This window comes from Cibotium barometz, chromosome 21, assembly GCF_041138505.1.
Source record: "Cibotium barometz isolate CiBa-2024 chromosome 21, ASM4113850v1, whole genome shotgun sequence".
NCBI lineage: Eukaryota > Viridiplantae > Streptophyta > Polypodiopsida > Cyatheales > Cibotiaceae > Cibotium > Cibotium barometz.
The window spans coordinates 10,855,751-10,883,522 of record NC_141066.1 but is presented as its reverse complement, the minus strand read 5'-3'; the positions used below and the strand labels follow the sequence as shown (position 1 = coordinate 10,883,522).

At 45.5% G+C, this 27,772-nt stretch overlaps 1 protein-coding gene across 2 annotated transcripts in view; it reads left to right on the top strand.

The window, feature by feature from the left end:
• Positions 1 to 27,772, top strand: part of MED8 (mediator subunit 8) — a 122,220-nt gene that overhangs the window by 84,315 nt on the left and 10,133 nt on the right. For both annotated transcript variants that reach the window (XM_086815372.1, XM_086815371.1), the window contains exons 8-11: positions 6,622 to 6,678; positions 17,050 to 17,268; positions 17,392 to 17,451; positions 17,566 to 17,641. In XM_086815372.1, the coding sequence (XP_086671498.1) occupies positions 6,622 to 6,678; positions 17,050 to 17,268; positions 17,392 to 17,451; positions 17,566 to 17,641 (412 nt within the window). The remainder of the gene's footprint in view (positions 1 to 6,621; positions 6,679 to 17,049; positions 17,269 to 17,391; positions 17,452 to 17,565; positions 17,642 to 27,772) is intronic.

The following is a 27,772-nucleotide window of genomic DNA, read 5'->3' as shown; positions in this document are numbered from 1 at the left end:
CAAAAAAACGTCCCGTCGAGTATTTTTTATAAAATACGCGTTTTATAGCTGCTATGGTCTTGAGCACTTCTAATAGATTCCTTTGCAACTTGTAACATTTCCTGCATATCTTGCAAACAATTACGTGCTACATCATGCTGAAGTCCTGAGAATCCTACTGTAACAGGTGATCTAGGTTGAAAACCATACATAAGCATGAAAGGACTAAAACCTGTACTCGTATGCTTAGTACTATTATATGCAAATTCTAACATAGGAAGATAATCCTCCCATGAACTCTGTCTTTGGGATACATATGCTCGAAGCATATCCTCCAAAATCTGATTCACTCTTTCAGTCTGGCCATCAGATTGAGGATGATCAGAGGAACTCAAATTCAAAGTTGTTTCCAACCTCTCAAAAACAAGTTTCCAAAAATCACTCGTAAACTTAAAGTCCCTATCACTGACTATGTCCTGCGGTAACCCGTACAGTCTAAACAATTGCTCGATAAACTGCCGTGCTAATTGCGTAGCTGTAATAGTTTCCCGGGTTGGTAAAAATCTAGATATTTTTGTCAAGCGATCCACCACAACCCAAATAGAATCGTAGAATCGTGGCCTTGATGTGTTTTTGGCAATCCGGTAATAAAATTCATGGAAATACTGTCCCATTTATTACGTGGGATTTGCAAAGGATGCAATAACCCAGCCTGTCTAAAGCGTTCAGCTTTATTTGCCTGACACTTGAGAACATAATCTTCTACATACCCTTTCATCTTTGGCCAAAAAAAAGTGTGTTTCACTAACGATAGTGTCCTATGTATCCCAGGGTGTTTAGCAGAAGGGGCGTCGTGACACTCCTTAAGAATCTTGGACCTAATGTCCGGGATCTGTGGTACACAAATTTTGTCATTACGGAATAGTAAACCATTCCGAATCATCCACTGGCCTCTGCAGCCTGAATGGTAGACTGCTTAGTCATTGAGTCTTGGTCAATCAATGAGCTTCCGTCCTGGATCTTCTGCCAAAATGGACCAAAATAACTATCAGTCCTGCAAAGCTCTCTCAATGACTGAAATAAGTCAGTAGAAATCTCGGTGAACGACAAAGAATTCACCTCTCTAATTCGACTAAGCGCATATGCAACACTATTCATGGACCCTTTCCGATAACGGATCTCAAAATCAAAATCTTGCATTAACTCCGCCCAACGAGCTTTCCTTCCTCTCAAATCATCCGCATCACACACATACTTGATTGACTGATGATCAGTCAATACCACAAACTTGGAGCCATATAAATAATGTCTCCAAACCTTGAGAGCATGAATCACAGCATAAAGCTAACGAGATCGAGTGTCGTCTAGCTTTTTACTTTCAAAAGCAACCGGTCTACCATCTTGAAATAGAGCAGCCCCGATAGCATAGTCACTGGCATCAGTTTCAAGAACATAAGGCCGACTAGGATCAGATAATGCTAAGATAGATGCTTCCTTGACTTTATCTTTCAAAAGTCTGAAGGCCATATCCAAATCGTTATTCCAAGTGATAGGCTGATTTGACTTACGTCCACCACGACCTTTCAATAAGTCGGTCATCCGTAGTGTGAGCTGAGAGTACTCCTGCATAGATTTCCGAAGAAAAACTACAAAACCGAGAAAAGAACGAAGTTGTTTCACTGTTCGCGGTATAGGCCAGTCTAGAACCTTCTGAACTCGGTCAAAGTCAATGCTCAATCCATCTCGAGTGATCTTGTGTCCCAAGTAAATGATGTCTGTCATAAAAAACTCACATTTACTTAACTTAGCATATAGTCGATTCTGTCTTAAAATAGATAAGACAATCATGAGGTGTCTGACATGATCCTCAAGAGTACGGCTATATATCAAAATATCATCCAAGAACACCACCACAAATTTTCCCAAATGTTCACGAAAAAGATCGTTCATCATTTGATGGAAAGTGGCTGGAGCATTGGTTAATCCAAAAGGTAATACGAGAAACTCGTAATGGCTATACCTAGTCCGAAAGGCGGTTCTTTCGACATGTCTTTCATGAATACGTATCTGGTGATAGCCGGTACGTAAATCTATCTTCGTGAAATATGTTGCTCCTGCTAACCGGTCAATCAGGTCATCTGATCTAGGGAGAGGATAACGGTTCTTAATGGTCAGCTTGTTCAATCTCTTGTAATCTATACACATTCTCCAGGTATTGTCCTTCTTTCTCCTAAGCAACACAGGTGTACCCCAAGGTGATTTACTTGGACGGATCTGGCCCATCCTCAAATAATCTTCGAGTTGTTTAGCCAACTCATCTTCCTCAGCTTGGCTCATCCTGTAAGGTGGAATACTGACAGGATGAGCACCAGGGATCAAGTCAATACGATGATCTATTGCCCGTTCAGGTGGTAAACCCGATGGCAGTTCCTTAGGAAATACGTCTTGAAACGAATCAAGTATCTTCTGTAATTCTTTGCTTTCAAACACACTTAATTCATTTACATCCAAGGAAGGGATGAGAAAGGAAGAAAGTGGAATCAATACACAATGGAAAGCGGTATACAAAGAAGAATCCATTATATTTCCAAAATCAATTGTATTTACAAGAGGTTCCTGAGAGGGATGAATACAATCACCTAAAATACTATATTGGGTGTCCCTATGTTGAAAAGAAAAAATATGACTAGACCAATCTATCTGGACTTGAAGAGTCTTAAACCACTCAATCCCTAATAACAAGTCTTCATTTTCTAGGTGCATAACATAGCATTCCAGAGTATCTTTGTAGTCCTGAATCTGGATTGGAAGCATCTTCACCTTTCGATCCCATACTTGCCTTCCCGCAGGTAGGCGTACCTCATAGGTATGATCGCTGGGTGTCGTATCAAGACTCAATTTCTGCACAAGTTTGTAGTTAACAAAGTTGTGTGAGTTGCCAGGGTCTAGAAGAATGTGAATCCTATGGCCATTCACTTCTCCATAAACTCGGAGAAGATCATGCAAGCCAAATACTTTAGAATTGAACAGACAATCAGAAATAGTACTAGGGCGAGAAAGTATAGTAATTGACGTACCTGTCAAAGAAAACTGGTTAGCTGCCTTTGGCTTGGGTCCTGCGTTTGTCTTTGCACCCTTTTGCTTCGAGCACTCGTTACGCATGTGTCCTTTTTCTTCGCAGATAAAACAACGTCCTTCCTTCTTGAGCTTTAAAGCCCTAAGGAGTCGTTTCTTCTTTGCTGGTGTCGAACTTGAATTCTTCGAAGGTTGGTCCGAAGACTTTCCTTCAGTCGTGTTAGCCATAGGTGCGGAGAACTTTCTTTTATGCTTGTTCCCCTGCTCGGTAACGGGTTTCGACTTGGAAGAGACCATTGCATCATCATAGATACGAGCTGAATGAAATGCCTCGTCCAATGTTTTGCATTTGTTATTTTTAACCTGTAAACGGTATGAGTGTGGTAAACCAGCTACGAAGAACCCCAAAAGAGTAGTGGGATCCATCTTTGTAGCTTTCATCTGCAAGTCCCTAAACTTCTGGAGGTAGACCTCATAAGTGAGGTGCTGCGAGGTCATGGTCAAAGCTGAAAACCGGGCAACAACATCATAATCATCCTCTTTCTTGAGGAATTCCTTCTTGAAGATATCTTCGAATTGTGACCAAGTTGTTGGCTTAGGGTTGAGTCCTTCCACCAAAGCAAAGCTTTGCCGGAGAGGAAACTTGCTGCTAACTGGATCTTTTTTCCATCATCATATGGATGAAACTGAAAGTGAACTTGCCACTTATGTAGCCAAGTGTCCACGATCTCCTTGGTGCGTTGCTTTTGCTCGCCTCCGAACGGTTCTGGAGTAATGTGGGGGCCCAAAGCAAAAGCCAAGGTATCCATACCCGATAGAGTAGAGAGGGTAGTGGTCAAAAGAGCGATGGAGTTTTGCAAAGCTTGCATCTGGGCTGCGATTTGTGCCTGATGTTCCGACGAAGAAGCTTCGAGAGCTACTTTGAACTCTTGGAAATCTGATTTTGACACATAATCGTCAAAAAGATCGGCATCGGTATCTTCCGTAGCCGGCAAGCCTTTGCGTTCCACAAGGGGCTCCAACTCTGATTCTTGGGTTGACATCGTGAAGAGGGCAAGTGGAGATCTACTGTGTGCTACACGCACGCAAGACTAGCTTCAAGGTTTGGGGAAGCTTGGAGCTAGGCAGGCTGATTGACGAGCTGAGTTAGGGATAGACTAACGGGCGGGCACGCAGGTATGGACGGGCAGGCGCCCAAGTGTGGACGCCCGATGACCGGCCAAGAGCCTATAAAAGGGTGGCCAAGGTTAGTTATTGGGATATAGAGAGTCTCGCGAGTTTATGTCATGTGCACAGTGTGTATCTATCGTGTGCTACACGCACGCAAGACTAGCTTCAAGGTTTGGGGAAGCTTGGAGCTAGGCACGCTGATTGACGAGCTGAGTTAGGGATAGACTAACGGGCAGGCACCCAAGTATGGACGAGCGGGCGCCCAAGTGTGGACGCCCGATGACCGGCCAAGAGCCTTTAAAAGGGTAGCCAAGGTTAGTTATTGGGATATAGAGAGTCTCGCGAGTTTGTGAGAGCTCTATGGTCTTGGAGCTTGGATCTAGTGCAGACGTGCACCTGCTTTACGCAACCGAGGCTGGCAGCAATCTCGAGGCCCGCGAGGGTAGCTTCGTGGCGGTATGGGACGTCACGAGGAGGAGATTGGTCGGTACGTCAACCTAGTTAGCTCAGCTTGTTGCTTATTCGTTTATTTGCAGGATTCGAGTCTCGTACCAGGAACGATCACGAGGAGATCCTGTGGGGATTTGACAGTGGCGTACCGTCAAATCCCCACCGGATCTCCTCGTGATCGTTCCTGGTACGAGACTCGAATCTTGCAAATAAACGAATAAACAACAAGGGGGTGCAGGCCTGACTCACCTCCCAACCATGATAGCCGTGGGCAAGCCCACAAACTTGGCTGTCCCCACCGAGCCACGAGCTGAGCTAACTAGGTTGACGTACCGACCAATCTCCTCCTCGCGACGTCCCATACCGCCACAAAGCTACCCTCGCGGGCCTCGAGATTGCTGCCAGCCTCGGTTGCGTAAAGTAGGTGCACGTCTGCACTAGATCCAAGCTCCAAGACCATAGAGCTCTCACAAACTCGCGAGACTCTCTATATCCCAATAACTAACCTTGGCTACCCTTTTAAAGGCTCTTGGCCGATCATCGGGCGTCCACACTTGGGCACCCGCCCGTCCATACTTGGATGCCCGCCCGTTAGTCTATCCCTAACTCAGCTTGGCCCGGCTCCAGTGGGACCCTGGCGAGTACGAGTGGCATGATCCTTATGCGTCCCCCGAGGCCATAGAGATCACCTTTTTCCAATACACTATTCGTTTGGGGAGGCATATTTTGACTGCGAGGAGGACGGTCTTTCCAGCTGCATCGGAGCATTGGTGGCTTCAGGGACTCTCACAGGAGTTCCTGGAGGATTTTTGGACCAGGCTCTGGGCTAGTAGACAGGCACGCACGATCTCGGCTTTCCAGTGGCTGGTTGCCCACAGGGGCTCTGCAGTTGGCACCTGGCTTGTCTACAGTGGCCTCCCGCCGGCCTGCGTCCGATGCGGCCACCCATTGGAGACACAGAGACATTGCCTATGGGACTGTCCACAGGCGTAGCAGATTTTGCTGAGGCTGCGCATTTTGGCCCCCCTCTCTCCAGAGGGCATGTATACGTGGGGAGCCGTTGCTTGGTCGACTTCGTCAGGGCCAGCTCTGGGATACAAGACGGAGCAGGACAGCCAGGCCATCAGATTCATTGGGGGCGAGCCTTGCCTTGTTCCTTCACCGGATTTCTCGCACCGGATTTCTTGACAACCGGCTGGACACAGGAGAGGGATATACGATGGGAGCTCCTCAGCAGCCTCACCATATGGTTCACCCCGTTGTTTCAGGGCCTTTGAGGGGAGACTGGAGCCACCAGCAGAGACTGTTCGGGCTATCCGGCAAGAGTTGGTTCACACCCTGCGAGGATAGTATGACCGCATCCGCCGGGGCGACTCGGATCGAGCGATCTTGCGGCGCCAGGCCTTCCACACCACTTGGCGCAGCGGCCCTTTCTATACTCTACACGCGGGTACCCCCCGCTGGCACTACATGTTTGGATTTTCCCCCCTCCTATTGTATGATACAGCCTCTCACCTAAAGAGAGTCTCCCTAGCTGCCTTGATTGGATCTCTGCTCTGCCTTCTTATGAGCAGGAGAGGGGTTTTGTAGCCCAGTGGGCTTTTTTTTATAACTAATGAAAGGATCTTTTCTCGAAAAAAAAAAATTCAGAGAGTTTACTCAAACCCTCTACACTTAATTTTTAAGCTTATCGTGGACTATAAGCCTTCTTTAATCTGTGGCATACATTTTAAAGGTAAATTTTGGTTATGTGTGTGTGTGTGTGTGTGTGTGTTTTCTCACACATTAATCATACTGTGAGAAGTTCATTTGTTTCTATCAACCATGTAGCGAATTGAGATTGTTTGACTTTGGTATGCTGTTTGGCTTCTTTATAAACTAGTGACCTATATTTGAGCCAAGTGTGCTGATATATTGTTCTCTAATTTCTTATATTTCCATTGGCAGAGTCATTTTCAGCAGTTACAACACCATGCTCAGCTTCACCAGCAACTTCAGGCACAAGTAATGTTCTTCTATCATTGGAAGTTTTTTTGCATGCACTTTTGATTAACTAGAGTGTGGTCCTGTCTCTATGTTTGATTTGTATATGCATGTAAACAGCAGAGGGCTTCTTGCTTCCATCCATTCACTTCCCAGTCTTGACCCAATCTCACGTGTATTATCTTCCCTCAAGTCCACTAGAATTGGGTTTCTAATCACATGCTTGACTAAATCCTCCCTTGCCCAGTGGCTGCTATATGGCCAACTTAACCCTTAGGCCAGACACTTAACCTCACTTGGGCATTCCTCTTCAAATTGGCCATCTCATCTTTTTTGTATTCAATTTTTGTTAGCAAGTATGGTGTTCATAGCTAGAGGAATTTCATGCAAAGGCCAACAGCTCGCAGCAATACTTCAGCGGCAAAACAGCTTCCATTTCATCAACGCTACAAGAAGGTTTATGTTTCTAGCTTTAATTGAGGGTGCCCCTTTCCTTGATAGCTCACACATAGTGGTGAGGGAATGCTGCTCGGTGCTCCAAAAGACAGGCATGCTGAATGACCTTAGTGACACAAAAATACTGTAGGAGAATGCATCCAGGAATGCCTGCCCAAAAGTCATTCCCTTCCATCATGGACCTGTGAAGGGTTTTAAAAGGGCATGCGTGTTTCTTCAAAATAAATTATCAAGTAAAAAAGAAAATTGCATTGCATGAAAGAGTTCAGTAAGTTTGTGAACTTATGGAAGGGTTGGTGGCCCTAGTGAGTTAATTGGGCTCATGCAAGGGCAGTTGCTCTAGTGAGTATAGTATTTGGATCCAGCATGGGTAGTGCCCATAGTCACGACTGTTTTGGTGTACAAGTTGGCAAGTTGGGAGATTTAATCAAAATCATTGCCCACAAGCATTTGCCTGTGAAATGCACTTGCACGTGTGACTTGTTATTTTTCCTGGACATTGCTTGAGATTTTACCTGTCTGTGAATGTCCATGGATATTGGGGATGCCTGGACATCACGTGGACGCGTGTGTGCACACCTGTTTGGGACTAAGGTGGTGATTTTATTTGTTTTGCAGGTGGCAAGTGTGCACACTCAACCTTATTTAATTATTATTTCCTTTGTCTACTAAAATTTATGGTTGTAGGTTCATACTCATTAAAGTTTGGGCGGACAAACTTATAAATTATAAGACAGTTCACATTGGGCTGGACTTTATTAATGAACCGGGACTAGTTATGAGTGTTGGGCACCTGGGCACTAGACCAAAAGCCCACAAGTTGCTAAAAGTGGATGAGGAGTTATTTTTATGGTACATGAGTTGCTTTTCTGGGAGAGAGTGTGCTGAACAAGTCAGGGCAGCCAAAAGGGGCGGGTCGACTTCTTCTTTGAGAAGCTTAGGGCTGTTGGACAGCAAGAAGAAGAGCTTTGAAGTTACTGACTACCCTTGTCGATGCCAGATGGCTGGTTGACTGCGTACGCATCTACTGTATGGCTGTATATGTTTAGGATGCCTGTGTGACAGATGTATTGATTCATGCTCATGTTGTGATGGATGTTGAATGTATGTTGTGGTTTGGGCCACTGGTTTTTCTATTCACATCCCCCCCTATGACATTGGTATCGGAGCGAAGGTTTCTTTCTGTGCTTGAGAAGGATGATTATTGGGCATACAGAATTTGGCCTAAGCATACAGAAGAGATAACATGAGCACTCAAGCTGAGCCTCTTGAGCAGGAGAGGGCACATGCTGGGGATTTGTTGGAACTGCTCATACTCTTCTTGAGGAAGAGAGGGCATATACAGGAGAGACTGTTGGTATTACACATACAGATCTTGTTGATGTAATATTCTAAGTTGGAGGCCTTGAGGCGCCAAGTTAGGCGATATCATTATGAGACAATTCAGTGGCAATCTTTGAGAAAAGATCCTGATGTGTAAAAAGTCTTGAGTACGAAAAAGAAAATTTCTCCAGATGATGTAGCCTTTGAGGCCATGGTAGTAGAGATGGGATATAAAGATCGTCGTGAATTGGCCATGTCTTATCTAAGAGGACAAAAGGATGTATCCGAGGACTTCGGCGGAAGAAGGGTTCTCGCTTGGGAGCACATGCAGATTCCGGTGATTCAGAAGAGGCCCTATCTCATCCTCATCATATTGTTCCACGCCGAGAGTGTTTTCATCATGCTGATTCCACTCGATCTATGAGTACCGCTAGGGATAGTGGAAAGAGAGCTCGACATGAATCCCCTAATGCTAAAACTGATGAGCGTGGTAGATCTCACTCAAAGAAGAAAGCCAAAGAGTTCAAGTCAATGGATAAGGACATCAACTTTGAGAATTTCTTTGGGAAGATGGTAATTACCAAAGCTCTTGCTTTTATTTGGCAATTTTAGATTGCTTTTTGCAACGAAGACTTCTCGGAGAAGTCTAAATTGAGGCATGTGGGTATGCATCTAAAAGAGACGGCTAGTGATTGGTGGATGGCCAAACTTTTGGATCATAGTGCTTCCCGCACATGGGTTGAATGTAAAATTTAGTTTTATGATTAATTCTTATCACTAAACTTTGCTAAAAATGTGCGTAAAGAATGGGATTGGCTGAAACAGGAAGATGGGGAGTCGGTGCAGACTTACATTGCTAAATATTGGAAGGTATTGTTGAAAGTAACTCCCTTCATGACACTATCTGACGCATCCGATCATTCAAGAGAGTCTTGAAGTGTATCCAAATCAAACTCTTTAGCAGTTAACGCATGCGGCTTCTGTAGCTGAAAAGTTACACGTAAAATAGGACAAATCTAAGCCAATTTCAGATTCTTTCAAGGGTAAGAAGAGGGCTGGTTACCAGAAAAAGGATGGACAGCCTTGTAAATGCTGTGCCGGATGTACTGGGAAACATTGGACATACTTCAGCTGAGAGACTCATATGTGAAGCATGGGGATAGTTGAAAGATCAACCTACACTATTCCTTTTTGATGATGTATCTACGACAGACAATTTCATTTCTGTGCAAATAGTTGCCACCACAGGGCAGGCTTAGTTCCGTACGTCGTACGACTGAAATCGTACGTACTTGATGTATGGTACGGTACCGTACGGATTCGTACGATACCGTACGATTTTTTTTTTTTTTTTTTTTTGGGGGGGGCGGTGGTGGTGTTGTTTTTGTTGTTGCATGGAGCAATTTTAGTCTTCTAGAGAGCCATTAATCGCCCTTTGCAGCCTCTAGGAAGCTGTTTGTCAGGAGCGTGTGCACTTGCCATTGCCATATTAGGCAAGCGATTATATTGCCTGATGAGGAGGAGGAGGCAATCTTCATGGAGCTCTATAGTGAGCTTCCATTGCCCCCTCATGATGATACCCCACTGCCTAGAGAGCCCTTGTTTGATGATGATGGCAACCTACTTAGCGAGAATGATCTCCAGAGTGTCTCGTCCACCTTCGAAGAGTCCTCTTTAGAGAACTCTCTTGATGGACACTCTAGTAGTGATCATGTTGATGATCATGCAGATGTTGGTGATGATGTAGACTTTTGATATGTTATAGCTCTCTAGGCATTGGGCATCTATCTCCTTCTAGCCCATCGATGATGTATTGTAGTATGTATAATGTAGTATACTGTATCATGTATGTACGCATGTTGGCGGTCGCCCATGCCATGAGTTTTTGGCCTATCCTTTTGTAGCAATTTTGTACTCTAATGGCATGATGACATTATGTTCATGGTTCTACTATTTTGTAACTTCTTGTCTACAATTTTTAAGTTTAGGAAGTATTTTTTTTAAAAAAACGTACTAATATCGTACCGTACCTCAAAAAATTTTAAGGTACCAATTAGTACCGTATTTTATCGTACCGTACCGTACCGTACCTTTCGTACTAACTAACCATGCCACAGGGTTGGATGTATTAGATTATGGCACTCAAATGGATGCAGATGGAGCTTTTAAGGGTACAAGAGTGAATGTAACGCCAATTATTGGCAAGCTCCGCATTCACATACAAGGCTATCATGATCATGAGAGCTTTATGGTTGCTCCTTTCACATAAGCTATGATGTTTTGTTAGGAATGCAGGGATCTCGTTACTGCCTTTTCACAGGTTAGAATAGCCATACAGAGATCCAAGGAAAAGCATATGAAAGCTGTAGATAAACATCGGAAATAGTTGCAATTTAAGGAGGGTGATTGGGTTTTATTGAAATTCCAAAAAGCTCGCCTCCGTAAGAAGACAATGCAAAGAGAAAATGTATCCCAAGCTATCTTGCAGGTATTATGGACCATTTTAGATCTTGAAGAAGATCAATGAGGTAGCTTTTCGATTGGTGTTACTAGATCTTTGGCTGATACATAATGCCTTCCATGCGAGTCTCTTGAAAACATATGTTGGTTTTGATCTCGTGGGATTGGTAGTGGAGGACCAACTTGAGATTGATGAATTGGAAGAAATCCTGTAGCTTGAGCACATTGTCTTTCACAAAGAATGAAAAGCGCCTTGTGGCAAGCTTGTTCATAGATGTCTGGTTAAATTCAAAAGCTACCCAGCACTTGATGCAAAGTGAGTTGATGAAGAATATTTTAAGGAGTACATGGATCTCCTTACTGCATATATGCACGCTTTTCAGTTGCGGTTAAAAGCTAAGGGGGATGTCACAATCCTCCAGAGATATGTGACATGCGGAAGGATTTCCTGGAGCATGATGGATTCACTCATACAAGAGTTGGTGACTCTAATGAGTGATTGGAGTTGGTGACTCTAAGTCAGTCAGAAGAGTTGGTGACTTAAACTACTGAATTTATGCACTCATGCAAGGGTTGGTGACCTTAGTGAGACTGTAAACTCATGAAAGAGTTGGTGACTCTGTTTAGCGAGTATGTGAACTCATGGAAGGGTTGGTGACCCTAGTGAGTTAACTGGGCTCATGTTGCTCTAGTGAGTACAGTATTTGGATCCAGCATGGGTAGTGCCCATGGTCGCGACTGTTTTGGTGTACAAGATGGCAAGTTGGGAGATTTAATCCAAATGATTGCCCACAAGCATTTGCATGTGAAATGCACTTGCATGTGTGACTTGTTTTGTTTGCCTTGACATTACTTGATATTTTGCTTGTGAACATCCATGGGCATCGGGGACGCTTGGACATTCCGTGGACACGTGTGTGCACACCTGTTTTTTACAGGTACTCAACCTTATTTAATTATTATTTCCTTTGTCTACTAAAATTTATGGTTGCAGGTTCATACTCATTAAAGTTTTGGGTGGACAAACTTATAAATTATAAGAGAGTTCACATCGGGCTGGACTTTATTAATGAACCGGGACCAGTTATGAGTGTTGGGAACCTGGGCACTGGACCAAAAGCCCACGAGTTGCTAAAAGTGCATGATGAGTTATTTTTATGGTACACGAGTTGCTTTTCTGGGAGAGTGTGTGCTGAACGAGTCAGGGCAGCCAAAAGGGGCATAGGGCTGTTGGACAGCAAGAAGAAGAGCTTTGAAGCTGGCTAACTGCCCCTGTTGATGCCAGATGGCTGGTCGACCGCATACACATCTACTGTGTTGGCCGAGTTATATGCAAGCCACAGGAAGCCAGTTGAGCTGCACACAGGTACTATAGGGCTGGTCGACAGTTTCCCTTGCTCCTCTACAAGCTGGGTGTGCTGATTTACAGCATGATTTTGAAGAATATCAAGGGTTTCTTGAGTCGGATTTGATATAGCTTGTGCCTGGCTTGAACCCTTCTCTCTGGCTGCTAAACGATTAAGTGCTGTTTTGGGCCTGTTTGGTGCTGTTGGTTTACACAATCATGTGGACAGTGGACAGCCATGAAATCAAGGAAACAATTGGTGAATGTTTTGCCCTGGTTGGTGACCGAGGGCTTGGTTTCACTAAAAGGCAGAGGTGATTGCTTTGGCCCTGGTTGGCGATCGAGGGCTTGCTTTCTTTGAAGAGCAACTGGTGACTGCTATGCCCTGGTTGGTGACCGAGGGCCTGCTTCCTTTGAAGAGCAGTTGTTGACTACTTTACCCTGGTTGGTGACCGAGGGTTTGCTTTCTTGAGCAATTGGTGACTGTTGTGCTCTAGTTGGTGACCGAGAGCTTATATTTCATTGTTTTTTCATAGATTTGGATAGATTTGGTGCTGGCAGTGGAGTGGAGCTCCCAGGCACCTGCATGTTGTACAAGAGAATATTCTGTTGGTAATAAAGATACCTAGTGGGGGGGGGGTGCTGTCCCAACTTCAGCCCCTAGTGATGTGTCATGTGCAAGATTATCTTATGTGGTTTCAGGATGTATATGTTTAAGATGCCTGTGACAGATGTATTGATTCATGCTCATGTTGTGATGGATGTTGAATGTATGTTGTGATTTGGGCTACTAGTTTTTGTATTCATGTGCCCGCCTATGACATTGGTATTAGAGCGAAGGTTTCTTTCTTTGCTTGAGAAAGGACGATTTTTGGGCGTAAAGAATCTTGTCTGAGGATATAGAAGAGAACCTCTTGAGCACGAGAGGGCACATGCCGAGGGATCTGTTGGAACTTCTCATACTGCTGTTGAGGAAGCGAGGGCATATGCAAGAGAGACTGTTGGTACTGCACATACAGATCTTGTTGATGTAAGGTCCCAGTTGGAGGCCTTGAGGTGCCAAGTTCGTGATGAGACAACTTGGTGGTGATCTTCGAGAAAAGATCGTGGTGCAAAAAGTCTTGAGTATGAAACCTATATTTAGTTATATAGGCAAGTGGGCTTTATTACTAGCCCTAGTGATTTCATAAGCTTTTAACCCTATAATTACTTAGAACTATGCCTCCGCTTATAAGTCTTTTCCCATGTTAGGGATATCTTCCCACTAGGCGCCCCATGTCTGGCCTCCAACTTGACCTCATGCTAGTGTGCACTTGTGTGCACTTGTCTTGGACGTAACATGCTTCCTAGCAAGGTTAAGCATCTCTTGCATATTGTGCAAGAAATCTCTCGCGTGCCGATCTTGGATTTTACCCAATCCTAGAGCAATTGGTGACTGAGGTTGAAAATAGTATAGAGGCATAAAAGGACTAAAACTTGTGGCTGAATGCTTATTATTGTTGTACACAAATTCAAGTTGTGGAAGGTACCTTTTCCACTCTAACTGCCCTTTTGAAACAAGGGCCTGTAGCATATCTTCCAAAGTTAGACTATAACGCTCAGCTTGACCATCACTCTCCGGATGGTTAGTGGAAGACATACTTCACTTAGTTTCTAAGTTAGCAAATACTCTTAGTTTCTAAGTTAGCGAATACTGCTCGCGAAAATGCCGCAGTAAACTTAGCGTCGCGATTAATGACTATTTCCTCCCTCATGCAAACCATAAAGCGTGTATAATTATTCTACGAAGTAGCCAACTCATGACTCTTACTTTTAGACCATGTTGTCAGAAACTTGGCCATCTTGGTTAGTCTATCTATGGCCACCCAGATAGCTTCATGTCTCTGATTCATTCGAGGTAACCCAACGATAAAATCCACTGACATACCATTTGGCTTCCGGTATCTCTAGAGGATGAAGTAAACCATCTTGCCTTGGCACTGATTACACTTCTGTACATAATCCTCCACATAGGATTGCATTTGTGGCCAATAGAAATATCGCTTGAGTAACACAAGTTTTGTGAACGCCTGTGTGCCCTTCATTCTGAGCATCACGACACTCCAAGAAAATTCTCCTTCACTAATCATCGACATCTGGCGTGCAGCTTTTATCTTTTCACATTAACAATCCATTGCAAGTGGAATACTGTTGAACTACCTTCTCTTCAGCACGGCTCATCTGGGTATCTAGACCTGCCTGATCTCTTGAGCTGCCACTAGTCTAAATGAACTCCCAAATCTTTCCAAAGAAACAATCTCCTTGGCAAGGTCCCTAAAGAGAAAGATAGAGTCAGTCGATATCTTAGCTATCAACAAGGCATTAACCTCGGAAATCCGAGTAAGAGCATTTGCAACTCGATTGCTAGACGGCTTGCGATATTGTATCTCAAGATCAAACTCTCGCATGAGTTCAACTCACCTCGCTTTGCGGTCGCACAAATCTCCTTGGTCACAAATGTATTTTAAGGAATGACGAGCAGTCCGCACAACAAACTTGGAACTCTAGAGATAACGTCTCTACTTCTTCAAGGCATGGATGATTGCAAGCAACTCCTCTTGCGTGAAGATTGCTCAGAAAGACAACATGCTGACCATCCTGGAAAAGAGCTGCCCCTATGGCAAAATCACTAGTGGCCATCTCGACCACAAACGGTTTGTTAGGATCCACTAAATGCAACTTAGGTGCCATAGTCACCAACTCTTTCAAAACCTGGAAGAAGCTTTTGTTAAGGACTTCATTCCAAATAATTGGAGGACTATTTGTGCCCCTATTTTTCACCCCCTTTATGAGTTGAGTCAATGGTGTAGCTACATTGGCATAATTTCGAAACTTCCGAAAGAAGCTTGTAAAACCCAAAAAGGATTTCCCTACCATGTAGTCCGCGACGCTCGCCACCCAAGAACCTGTCTCACCTTATGTGGGTCTACACGTATACCATCCCGAGTGATGATAAGGAGGTCTGTTTTAAAAACTCGCACTTGGATTCTTTTGCGTAGAGCTTCTCTTGTCTCAATATCTACAAGATAGTCCTGAGATGCTGCACATGGTCATGCAATGACTTATAAATATGTCATCCAGGAATACCATGACAAACTTTCCAAGATATGGTCGAAGTAAATCACTCATCATCTGTTGGAAAGTAGTTGGAGCGGGTGTCAAACCAAATGGCATGATCAAAAACTCATAGTGATCGTGTACCGAGTACGAAAGTCTCTATGGGGGACACCAGTGCTTTTGTCCAATAAAAAGGACAGCATGTTGCGCTTTTTTGTAGATTACAAGGGGCTTAACAAACTCACAGTTAAGAATGGGTATCCATTGCCATGCATGGATGATCTCATGGATCGGCTTCGGGTAGCAAAGTACTACACGAAAATCGATTTGAGATCGGGGTATCATCAGATTAGGATTCGAACTGAGGATGTACCAACTTGACTGTACAAAACCCCACTTTGAGATAATCCTATAGTTGCCTTTGAATCTCATCCTCCTCAGTTTGCCTAAGACGATAGGCACATCTGTGATTTCATGTTTAATATCCCTTAACACAAGAGATTCACTCGATTCTATGATGGTATCATCCATGTAACAAAACATGTTATAGTCAGAAGAACCCACCCCAGCGAATCAAGAATCACGTAAAGAGATATTGCACTTAAACAGACTTAAATGACATAGATTCACGTCATACTTAGAAGATGTTAACTGTTCATTCATATCAATAGCTGATACAATAGAATATCCGTTCCCTGAAAAGGTACAGAATGGGGATCCTTAATTACAATGGGATAATTATTATGTACAAAAGTAATAATATGTTTTACGTTGTGGGCTTGGGCTGAAAATCACACCACCAGATTTCAACCATCGGGCGCACTAATTGAGTCAAAGTAAGTCATCCACTGGTCCAACCAGTTTCCGAGCTTCCTTGCATCACTTTCTCTTGCCGGAAAAAGGCACAACTTGAAACTATAATTGGTTTTGAGCACCAACGAGCCGACTCAAGGTCTGTAACATCGATTCAAGGGTGGCAAGACAACTCATCATGGCGGCTCAGAACTATCATGCACTGACTGACATAGTGATCGATGTGCAAACACCTCATAATTACGATCTAGCTATATTGTCCATATAGCCCAATATCTCGCTCAGCCAAAGAAAAGAGCATATTCCTGCAACCTGGAAGGATATGTTCCAAACATCCAAAACATTTTCCCAAATGTCACCCAGGGAATCTTATTGTCATATCTGAAGATAGACGATTCAAAAACTCTCCCTTGTGTTAGTGCAAGTCCATAGTAATAAGACTTTGCTCCATCCATACTTGGTGCCGGACTGTAAAAGGAATCGGCATGGGATCATTACGCTGAGCATTAGCTTGTGGGTTTCCGGTGGTGGTAGTGGCTTGTTTGGTCCTCCATGGCGAGGAAGTGAAAGGGTAAAGAGAAGATGTCTAATCATCATTTCTATCCACCCTAAGCTCTCTAACATCACCACCCTTTTTTTCTTTTTTCTTTTCTCTTTTTTTTTGGGGGGGGTGGGGGGCGGGGCAGTGTGGGGTGTTCTACCTGTTTCTCTTTTGACTTGATCATTGTGAGGCTGAAAAGTTCAATTCTGACTATCCTATTCGCCTTCTTTGAGTTTTTTTTCTGTTTTGTTGGGTGGAATACTCAGAGGAAGAGATTGTTATAGGTTGGCCAAGGTTGGCCAAATCTTCTACTCAGAATGCTCATAACTACCATATGAATTTTTGTTCTTTGAAGCAGGAAAGGCATCATCATTTACAAATGCAATTCCAACAGCAACGTGCTATGCAGCAGCAGCAGCAACTACAGAGCAACTCCCTACAGCAAGGGCAACAATTACAGCAGAGCATAGGGCAAAATCAGTTGACACAAGTGGGTCAAGTCAAACCACACTTAGGCCAGATGAACTCCAATCCTACAGGCTCTTTGTTTGGGAACACTCCAATGCCTTCTAATATGGTAATTCTTTGCCTCATTTTCACCCTTCGCTTTTGTAATACTTAAGACACATCATTCATGTTGGGGTTAAAATGAAAAATCATGATCCATCTCAGAAGTCATTGGATGTTTTTCTTTTCACAGATGGCAAATCTCGGTCCAAGTATTCAGCCTCAATCATCAATGCTACAGCAAAGACTACATGTAGGTCTTCTCCATATCATTTCTTCACGGTTTTCTCATTATGTACTTGAGAGTTAATCTTGATTCTAAACAATCTCATCTTATCTTATGAGTTTATGCTGAAATGTGCAAAAGCTTGGAGGAGTCGGAATGGGTGCCACTGGACAACAACAACAACGCAGTTTACCTTCTCAACTTCTACCAGATCCAAGTAAGAGATTTTTTTTTTTTTTTTTTTTGGGGGTTCTTGATAGGAACTCTGTTAGCTTATTCTGAATGGTCAAATTTCTTTGGGACATGCTTCAGCTTCAACTCTCACATGCTTCCAGTTTGGGTTGGGATTTTGTAGAGGAAAATGTTGTGAGCCCAAGTCTAAAGGGACAAAGGAGGCTGCTGTTGGTGTGAGGCAAGGTGCCTAAATTGCCCAACAGTAAGCTGTCTACCAAAGTATAATGAAAAACACAGATGAAGGGTCAATGCTGAGTAGGCTGTCTACCAAAGTATAACACAAAGCTAGCCCTAAACTGAGTCTTCTGGCCTACGTTTTCTATAATTAGAACCCCCCTTTCCATTTTACACATCTGCCACAAGTCTTTTGGAGTTACTTGCGGAAGCTTTAAGGAACCTTACTTGTTACATTGCAGAGATAACATTCATTGATTGAGAGAGAGAGAGAGAGAGAGAGAGAGAGAGAGAGAGAGAGAGAGTAACATCTTCAAAAGGGCTAAGTGACCTATGAGACCAAAATAATTACATCAAGTCCATGTGATACAATGTCTGAGTTACATTAAAAAAATGGAAATGCGAGGAACTAAAAATGAAAAGCTAAAGCTGGTACTAATGAGAGAGAGAGAGAGAGAGAGAGAGAGAGAGAGAGAGAGAGAGAGTAAGTGTATTAACGTCTACAAAAGGCCAAAATGACCTATGAGACCAAAAGGTTACATCATGTCCATGAAATACATCATCATGGGTAGTAAAAATAAAAATCAAAAAAAGTAATAAGAGCTGAAATGTCAGATCTGATCCCGAAACAAAAAGTGTCCAGCTCTCATTTCCCGCATAGGATGCTGCATATATATATATATATATATATATATATATGTATGTATGTATGTATGTATGTATGTATGTATATACACACACATACATACATACATACATACATACATACATACATACATACATATATATATATATATATATATATATATATATATATATATATATATATATAGAGAGAGAGAGAGAGAGAGAGAGAGAGAGAGAGAGAGAGAGAGAGATTTTATTAACGTCTTCCAAAAGACCGAACTCGGCCTATGAGACAAATCGGTGTACCTGTATGGGGTATCCTTTGTCATCCCAACAAAATGAAAAAGTACTAAACCATAAAGCTGAATCTGGGTGTGCAATAAGTACAATGAGTGGGGGAGGGGATGGAGCTCTACTACTAGGAGAATGCAAAGCTATATGCATGGAGTATACAATCATGATATGCAACCTAGCTAGCTCTATCCTGTACCATACTGGGGGTATAAAATGGTATACATCAATGAAGGGGGTGTCCACAGCTCCCTAAAGAACATGCCTAGGTCTGCTCTGAAGCAAGTCGCTCCGCACCCTCTCTGTGAAACTGAGCTCTGATCTCTGTCATCTCTCTTTGGTATAGGCGTGGTGTCCGAAAGCCAGGTGTCCTCTGTCTCCTGCGGGCTCTGAGTGTCTCTGCTCTCTGGAGAGTAATTCCCTGCCGTGTAGGGGCTGGGAGTGGGATGGATCTCTAAAAAAATGTAGTAATCTGTGTCTTTCGTCCCCCCCTCTGGAGCTGTCTGAGCCTGTAATGATGTCTCTCTGTGACGCTGTATGTCTAGAATGAATCTCCCCAGTATGCGCTGGTCTGTTGCCTCAAAGATCTGGCGTAGGGAATGTGGCTCTCTGAATAAAATGGGATATCTCTCTTTGATGGCTGTATATGCTCTGCATCTGCATACATAATGCTCGTCACTCTCCACCTCCTCTCTGCACAATCTGCATACCCTCTCCTCTCGGGGGATCCGTGCTGCTCTGCCAGTCTTGATCTCCAATCGATGTGATGAAACTCTAAGCTGACCAATAGCCACTCGGGAGCCGTGTGGTAAAAAGCCCTCCATGTATCTAGGCCTCTCTATAAATCCATCATCAGTTATACTCATGAAGTGATCTCTGTAGTATAGCATCTTCAGTGGAAGAGGCTGTGTAGGCGATATCCATGTCTCTCGTGTATAGAGCTGCCATAGGTCTTGTCTCAATATTCTGTACCTCTCACTATGAGAGAAAGAGAGAGAGATATGAAGTGTCCTATGAGACCAAAGTGATACAATAATGTCCATGGCATATCTCATCATGGAATGGAAAATAAAACAGAAAGAAAACTTAAATATATCTATCTCACTGGGGTGATACAATACTGTCCATGGAAACTCATCATGCAATACTAAGAACATAAAAACATGGGAGCAACATCAACTCCGAGTAGATGGTATACCACTCTCCAAAATGTCAAGCGTGGGGCTGACGAGTATAGCCGAGAGGTCTCCCTCAGCTATATCACGTGGAAAGGTAGCTCGATGGCGGTGGAGCATGTCCTGGATCTGGAGCTGATGAGGTGATCGTGGCCGCGGGGGGGGGGGGGGGGGGGTCGAGGGCGTCGGGCATGCTGGAGTGTAGAGGCTCAGTCCAAGGTAACTCCTCTCGGGCGAGGTAGGCCCAGAGCAGCTCGTGGAGGGTCCACAAGATCCACACTGTCGGTGTCCTCCACCTCCTGGGTCCGGAAGAAACTGGTGATGGTTGGGGGAGGGGGCGGGGTGGCTAGGGCCTGTGTCTCAAGAAGGTGTCCCTGTGTCTGCGGAGCTCAAGCAAGAAGAGGCCTAGGCAACGCTGGTCCTTGAAGTCAATGATCCTGGAGAGTGGACCGAATCCCTCACGAAATAGACAGTGAAACCTCCCGCGGATCTCATAGTATACTGGGCAGTGGCATATGTAATGCTCCTCCATCTCAACCTCTGTGTGGCATAGTCGGCAGATCCTCTCCTCTTTGGGTGTCCATATGAGCTTCCCAGCTCTGAAGATGCGCTCAGCTCTACCTGTCTCCACTCTGAGGCGGTGGGAAGAAACCCGTATCTGGCCAATCGCAATCCGCATGGCATGGGACATGTGAACACTCAAGTAGCCTGGCTGCTGGATGAATCCATCCTCAGTGAGTGTGAGGAAGTGGTCTGTGTAAAAGTGCATCTTCATGGGGAGCTCCGGGGGTGTGATCCATGTGCAATGTGTGTAGAGACTAAGAAGATCTGACTGGATAACCCGGTTGGTATCCTCGTGAGACAGCCGGAGAAAAGGGGACTCCAAACTGTACTGAAGGGTGGGTAGGCGGTCCATGCAGAGCCCATATACTGAGAACCAAGTGCATACCCTACTCCAGAGTGCCCCTCAAGTGCTAGCTGTCTAGAGGACTCCAAGGCAAGCCTCGGGTGATCCATGTAACTGATGCGATGGAGGTATGTGACTGTCTGGAGGAGTGCCTCCACTACCATCGGGGCTGCAGCAAACTCTGCCCGGGTAATTTCGTGTGGGACTGATGGTTTGCTGCGGATCATACGGGAGAACATCATGACCTGGGGCCTCTCAACTCGCTGCCAATCCTCATCGGATAAATCTGGCCCCAGAATGTTGCTCCATACATCAAGGTTGGTAATGCGAGGGTGTCAAAAAGCCAGCCCTTCGTCCTGGGCTCCTGGAAATGTGCCTGGAAGCAGTGCCGCTCAAGTAAGCTCAAGGTTGCATATCCCCGCATCACTCTGGCATGTGCTGCGGGAAGCATGGTAAAGCGTGGGCCACTGAAAGTGACACCAAGGTAGACATAGGATGAGACAATCTCCACAGGATCCCCTCTATATGTGAAGCTCAATCTGGATGTGACGGGGCGAGAGGTATTGAAGACCATTACCTTGGCCTTACCAAGGTTAACAGAGAGGTCCCGCTGAGTGCAAAAGTCATGTAAGGCATCCAACTGTCTCTGAAGCCCTTCGGCTGAGTCTGAGAGGAGGACGATGTCATCTGCATAAAGTAGTATGGGGATCAATATGCCTGCCAAAAGCTTTGTAGAATCCACAAAGCAGCAGTAAATCCTCTGGTGTCATGCTCTACCCTCCTCGATGATGGCACGGAGGGTGAAGATGTGGTCAAGGGTAGAGTATCTCCTCCGAAAGCCAGCCTGTCCTGAGGCTCTGCATCCCTGGCGCTCTGCAAATGAACTGAGCTCCACTTCTAGCAGTGATCCATAGAGTTTAGCCAATGTGTGGCCAATCATGATTGTCCTGTAGTTATTAGGATCAAGTGGATCTCCGGCTTTGAGGATGGGGGTGATGGTGTTGGTGGACCAAGAGGGTGGAAATCCTTCACAAAGGGCTCTATTGAACATGTAGGCTAGTAGGGGCGCTAGGGTATCATGGGCATGCGAGATGTACTCAGCAGTGAGTCCCTTATGATCTTGGGCTCGCCCATTGCGTAGTCTACGAATGGCCTTGAGGACCATGCCCTTTGTGAAGAAGGTGGAGGTGGTGGGGCGGGGATTCGGTGGTGGGGGTAGGGGCGGCTGATGGGGGATATGATAGAGGGAGCGTGCATAGGAGTGCCATGTGTCCGGGCAGGTGATAGGTGTGGGAGGGCGATGTTCTCGAAGTTTCTTCCATGCCTCTTTGCAGTTCGGCCCTAAGAAAAGTCGGTATAACTCATCCTCTTTCCGAGCATAGAACTCCCGTTTCTTGCGTTGGGTGAGCTGTTGAGAAATCCGTTGGGCTTGGGGCTTCGTGATTTGCCCAATCCGTACCTCATGCTTAAGATGGGAGTGTGTGGCCCGACATTCGTCATCATACCAACAGTTCCTGGGCATGGAACCGCAAGGTGGCTTGGCGGTAGACTGCCGCGTGCAGACGAAAGAAGTTGTGGCGGATGTGTGGAGTATGGTGGTGAGTTGTGTTGTGAGGGTAGATAGGGGGATAGTAGGTTCCACAGCCTGGAGTTGGCAGTAGATGTGGTTGGAGTAAACAAGGTCAAGCTCGTGATCAAAGAGGACCTGAGTGTAATGTGAGATGGGGGGGGTGGTGGAGGGACGGGTGGTGTGCAGGTAAGAGTGAAAGAGAGGTAGGCATGGTTAGCTTCAATGGAGAAGTCGAGGATAAGGTGTGCCAAAGCCGGAGATCCCATAAGGTAGTCCACAATGCTAGTACCTCCTGAGTGAGGGAAGGAGGTGAGGGCGCCGGAGGAGGGCCATCGGGACATCCCGTTATAGATAACGAGACCATGTGCAGCTCCCAACTCTAAGAAATATCCCCCATACACTGTGACCTCCTCACGGGCCTGTGATGATCGCTGCAGCCCTGTGTCAGTGATGTCCAGCTCCTGTAGTCTGATAGGATCGTCTAGATCAAGTAGTGGGACGTGCTGACTTCCCGTTCTGGCGTTGAAACTTGAAATCCCCGAGCAGGAGGACTTCCCCCAACTGTGAGAACTCCATGATATCCTCATATAATTGTAAGTACGGTGACTGGCCATGCTGTGCGGCGAAAGGGGAGTGGCGTGGTGCAAAATAACACACAGCAATGTGGATGACTCTGTCTCACTGCTAAGCTGTAGCCGCACCCAAAGATATCGTGCATCCTCGTCCTTCCGAACGATGGTGACAATCTATCGGAGGACAGCTCCCCCCCCAGAGCCACGTACTCCTCCTGATGTGCGGGTCTCGCCTTGAAAAGCTGACTCCCACTCATACCCAGCTATGTATGGTAAGCCCCTCTCAGGGCTCTGATGAGTCTCTGTATAAAAAATGACATCCTTGCCTGTGAGAATCTCACTCAAGCCTCCTGGATTCGACCACAGCATGCCATTGCAGTTCCATACTGCCAACCCCAGGTGTTTGGTCTCATAGGCCCCGTGTCCCTATTTGGGACGGCACTCAGTGATAATGACTCTAGCATCTCTGTAGATAGCCCACTTGCCTGCTCTGCACAGGCATCATGAACAGTCACCATCGCCTCACGCCGGTGTGCCACATGTGCTGGAGTGAGATCATCTCCCATGTACACCTGTGTTCCCTTGAGGGCAGCCCGCCTGTCTAAGAAGGCCTGTCTGTTGGTGGCATCAGGGAATCTAATGATGAGGGGTCACTCTCGTGTCATATGCTTTCCTGCCCTCCATGTATCTGCAAAGGGGGGGGCGATCCCATCCACTCCTAGCATCTGGCAAAGCATCATGGCATCCTCCTCCTTTGGGCAAGCCCCAGCTTGTAGCCCCCGTACTCGCACATGTAGGGCCCTATCCTTCCTGCGTTTCTCCTCCTCGAGAGTCTCATGTATGATTCTCTGTGGGGGTTTGTGCTTCTTCACCACCTCCACCCAATCTTTCTTAGTAGTCTGCAGTTCTTCCCGCAGCTTGTTATTCGCGGCTTTGAACTGCTCCAAGTCAGTCCTTGAACCCTATTCAGTTCCCCTTTCTCCATTGTATGGTTTTGACCGTAGCCTTTAGGGCTTCCATTTCTGCCCGGAGTTCCCCTTTGGGGCAGCCTTTGGCATTCCTGTTTGTTGCAGCTAGGTCTCTTTCAACATCTGAATCACCTCTTCCTGGTGGTTCACTTGGGCTGTCAGTTCTTCAATCTTGTTGTTCTTTCCCTGTGTCTCCTTGCGGAGGCCTTCCTGGTGGTTCACCTCTTCCTGGTGGTTCACTTGGGCTGTCAGTTCTTCAATCTTGTTGTTCTTTCCCTGTGTCTCCTTGCGGAGGCCTTCCAACTGTTTTTCATTTTGTTCAGAACCCTGTCCAGCACCTTCTTTTGTTTGCCCAGTAATTTCTTGGTGTTGTCTTCCACTGTCTTGATGTATGCCTCCAGCTCTTGTAGGTTCATTGTGCTATTTCCCCCTAGTTGCTGTAACGTCTATGGAAGACCCCAAGGGCCTATGAGACCAAAAGTAATAGAATGGTACCATGGATATACTCGGCCATGGAAAACTGAAAGAAAAAGTAAAATGAAAACATCTGACAGTACATGTGATCAACAGATGATCCCGTGTAGGGTGAGATATGCTGTGATCAGCTAATGACGATACCCGCCTCGGCTAGAACCAACTTGATGGTGGAGTGAATGTCAGGCCTTTGTGATGGGAGCGTGTCATGTCGGCGGAGAACCTCACGAATTTGTCTCGAGAAAGGGGGATCCAAGCTGTACCCAAAGGGAGGGAAATGGGTCATTTGAAAGCCATGGGACTCGAACCAATTGGTGGTGCGTGCCTACCACCAGCCGTTGTAACCCTCCTCTACTAAGACTCCAAACTAACCATGGGACGTGATCTCTATGTAACAATGCCATGTGGCTCAGATGGCTTACTGTCACCATCTGGTCTCTTCACCAGCCTTGATCAGTGTTTTGGGGCAAGCCCGCACTCAGAACAGAACCAAGGTGAGAATGGGGATTTTCCACAAAAGGAAGCTGAAGCATTCACTAGCAAAGATTGGCCTGATAGATGGCCACACAGCATGAGCATCATGGGATTTTAATCATTTATGTGACTAATATGGTTTAAAAGTCAATGTGTCCACACATTATTAAAGTTGGCCGGACATATCATTAATTGGGCATGGATCCCTGGACAAAAGCAGGTGCCTAGGGCTAAGCTTGGGCAACAATTTGGGAAAAGCATAAAAAGTGGATAATTTTGGCAGCCGCTGCAGTTCTCTCCACTTAGCGCTGGCCATATAGGAGCTGTTGCTTTCTCTCCACTCAGCGCTGGCCGTACAGGCAGAGTTCTTCTCCCTCTCCTCCATACCTTTAACCAAGCCATACAGCAGCATCCTACGCAAGAAGCAGGCTGTACAACCGCTCTGGTTTTCTTTCTCTTTCTGCTGGCTGTACAGAGAGACGTACAGCAGCCACACGTGTGACAATAGCAGGTGTTTCTCTCTCTCTGTAACCTGACCATACAGCTGCTGGTTTCTCTTTCTCTCTCACTTCTGGCCACCTTCAAGGTGGTTGTTGCAGCCCTAAAGTACCTATCTTCAGCTCGTCGCCTACAGGAGTGTTTTGAGAGTTTTGGGACTGTTTTTGGGGCTGATTTGAAGACAGTTTTGGGCTGATTTTGGGACTGTTTTGTCTTTGGATCTGGAAAGAGAGCCAAGCCTGAGACTTGTTTTTGCTTTGTGGAAGGTTGCTCAGTATATTGTGGAAAATCCGGTGTAAAGCTTCTATTGAATAAAGAAGTTCCTACGGGGGGGCCGGCTGTTCGAGCTCAATGTGCTATCTATTCATATTCTGTGGCTTCCTGCTGTGTTTATAGTCTGTTTGCATATTTGAAGTGTTTATCATCTGTGCTGGGTGCCCCATCGGTTACACTTACTCCTGATCATGTGTGACAACATCATAACTTGCATCTCTTCCAGTCCTTTGCTCCTAGGTGTGGTCCCAGAAAGATAGAAAGATGCTCTATACATCACCCCTGGGTGAACCAAAGTATCACAACAGCTAGCATTTGGTACTAGGTTCTTGAAAGCGAGCTTGAAAACACTCTTTAAATGGGCCAAAGGGGCACATTCTCGTGCCAATCGTGTGCCTTGGTAGGCGGGCGCATAGTAAACAATGGGCCAGTAAAAGTGATCCCTAAATATACATATGATTTGACCAGCTCATTCTCGTCTCCTATGTATGTGAAGGAATGTGGGAAGGTGTTAAAAAGCATAATCTTGCTCTTCCGAAGGTTTATGCCTTAAATGCATCGAAGTGGAGCTGCAATCCCTCAGCCAAGTCCCAATGTGTGTGTGTGAGAGAGAAAGATATATTAAGCGTCTACCAAAGACCCAATGGGCCTATGAGACCGAAGTGATATGATAAGGTCCATGGCATATCTCATCATGGAAAGGAAAATAAAACAGAAACAAAACATAGCTATCTCATTGGGGTGATACAAAACTGTCCATGATGGGGAGAAAGAAAGAAAGTTGTATTAACGTCTACAAAAGGCCAAAATGACCAATGAGACCAGAAGGTTACATTATGTCCATGAAATACATCATCATAATAAAAATCAAAGAAAGTAATGATCCCAAAACAAAAAGTGTCCAGCTCTCATATTACCCTAAAATATCCCGCATAGGACGCTGCAACATGGCACCCAATGTAGTAAAGCTGGACGGTGGGAGAAAGTCCTGTGGTGGTGGGAGATGATGGCTCTGATTCTCCTGTAGTGACGTGGGTGTGGGCGGGGACCACGAGGTCGAGTCGCCGGGCTCTGCATAGCTCAATAGTTTTGTCTAGTGTCACTCCTCTCGGCCGAGCTCTTGCATCAGCCTGAAGGTCGGGTGTAGTGGGTGAATCTGCCCTCGTCACTTTGGTTTGGAAGAAGTTGGTGAGAGCTCTCTGTACTGGTCCTCTGACAAGTACCACTGGTCTAGGCTGCAAAAGGGACTCCCTATGTTTGCGAAGCTCCAGGAGCAAAAGCCCCAAGCATCTCTAGTTTGGGAAATCCATGATCCTAGAAAGCGGTCCGAATCCATCTCGGAAGAAGAAGTGGAACCTACCCTTAATCTCATAGTATACTGGGCATCTGCATACATAGTGGGCCTCTGTCTCAGCCTCTGTGTGACAAAGCTAAGAGAGAGAGAGAGAGAGAGAGAGAGAGAGAGAGAGAGAGAGAGAGAGAGTTCTGATAATGTCTACAAAAGACTAAAGGGTCAAGTGTTACCATTTGTCCATGAAGTGATTGAATCATGGAAACAACATAAAGGACCCAACTACAGCTAAAAGGAAAAACACCCATGTAAGTGCTAGTGGTACAATGTGGGGATCAAAGTGGGTCCTTGACCTCTATGATTGTAGAGGCTTTTCACGTCCACTTCTTGCGGAGGGGCACTCTTGATCAAAACAGGCCCCACTAGGGCTGGACATGTGAGAGACCCAAAAAGCATTCATTCCCCCCCATCTTTTTGCTCATGCAGCTAGCAAACTATCAGGCCTCCGTGAAGAGCCATCATACATTGGGAGTTCACGGGCTGCCAAGTGAGGGGCTACCGGCTGAGATCCAGTCGATCAGGAAAGCCTTCCAAGGCTCACCACCAAGCAGAAGGCCTTTGATGATCAACTTACCCAACATGGCTCTGCTCTCCATAGCTGGGTCAATGATGTCCCGTACTTCATGTGTCTGATGCTGAGTGATCACCCTCCAAGCCACTTTGTCCCAAGCCGGCTGGCCTTAGACCTGGCCCATAGAAAGTTCCGGCTCAGTCTAGCAAGAAGTGATGTACCATAGGGTGGCCTACGAGCAATTAACTG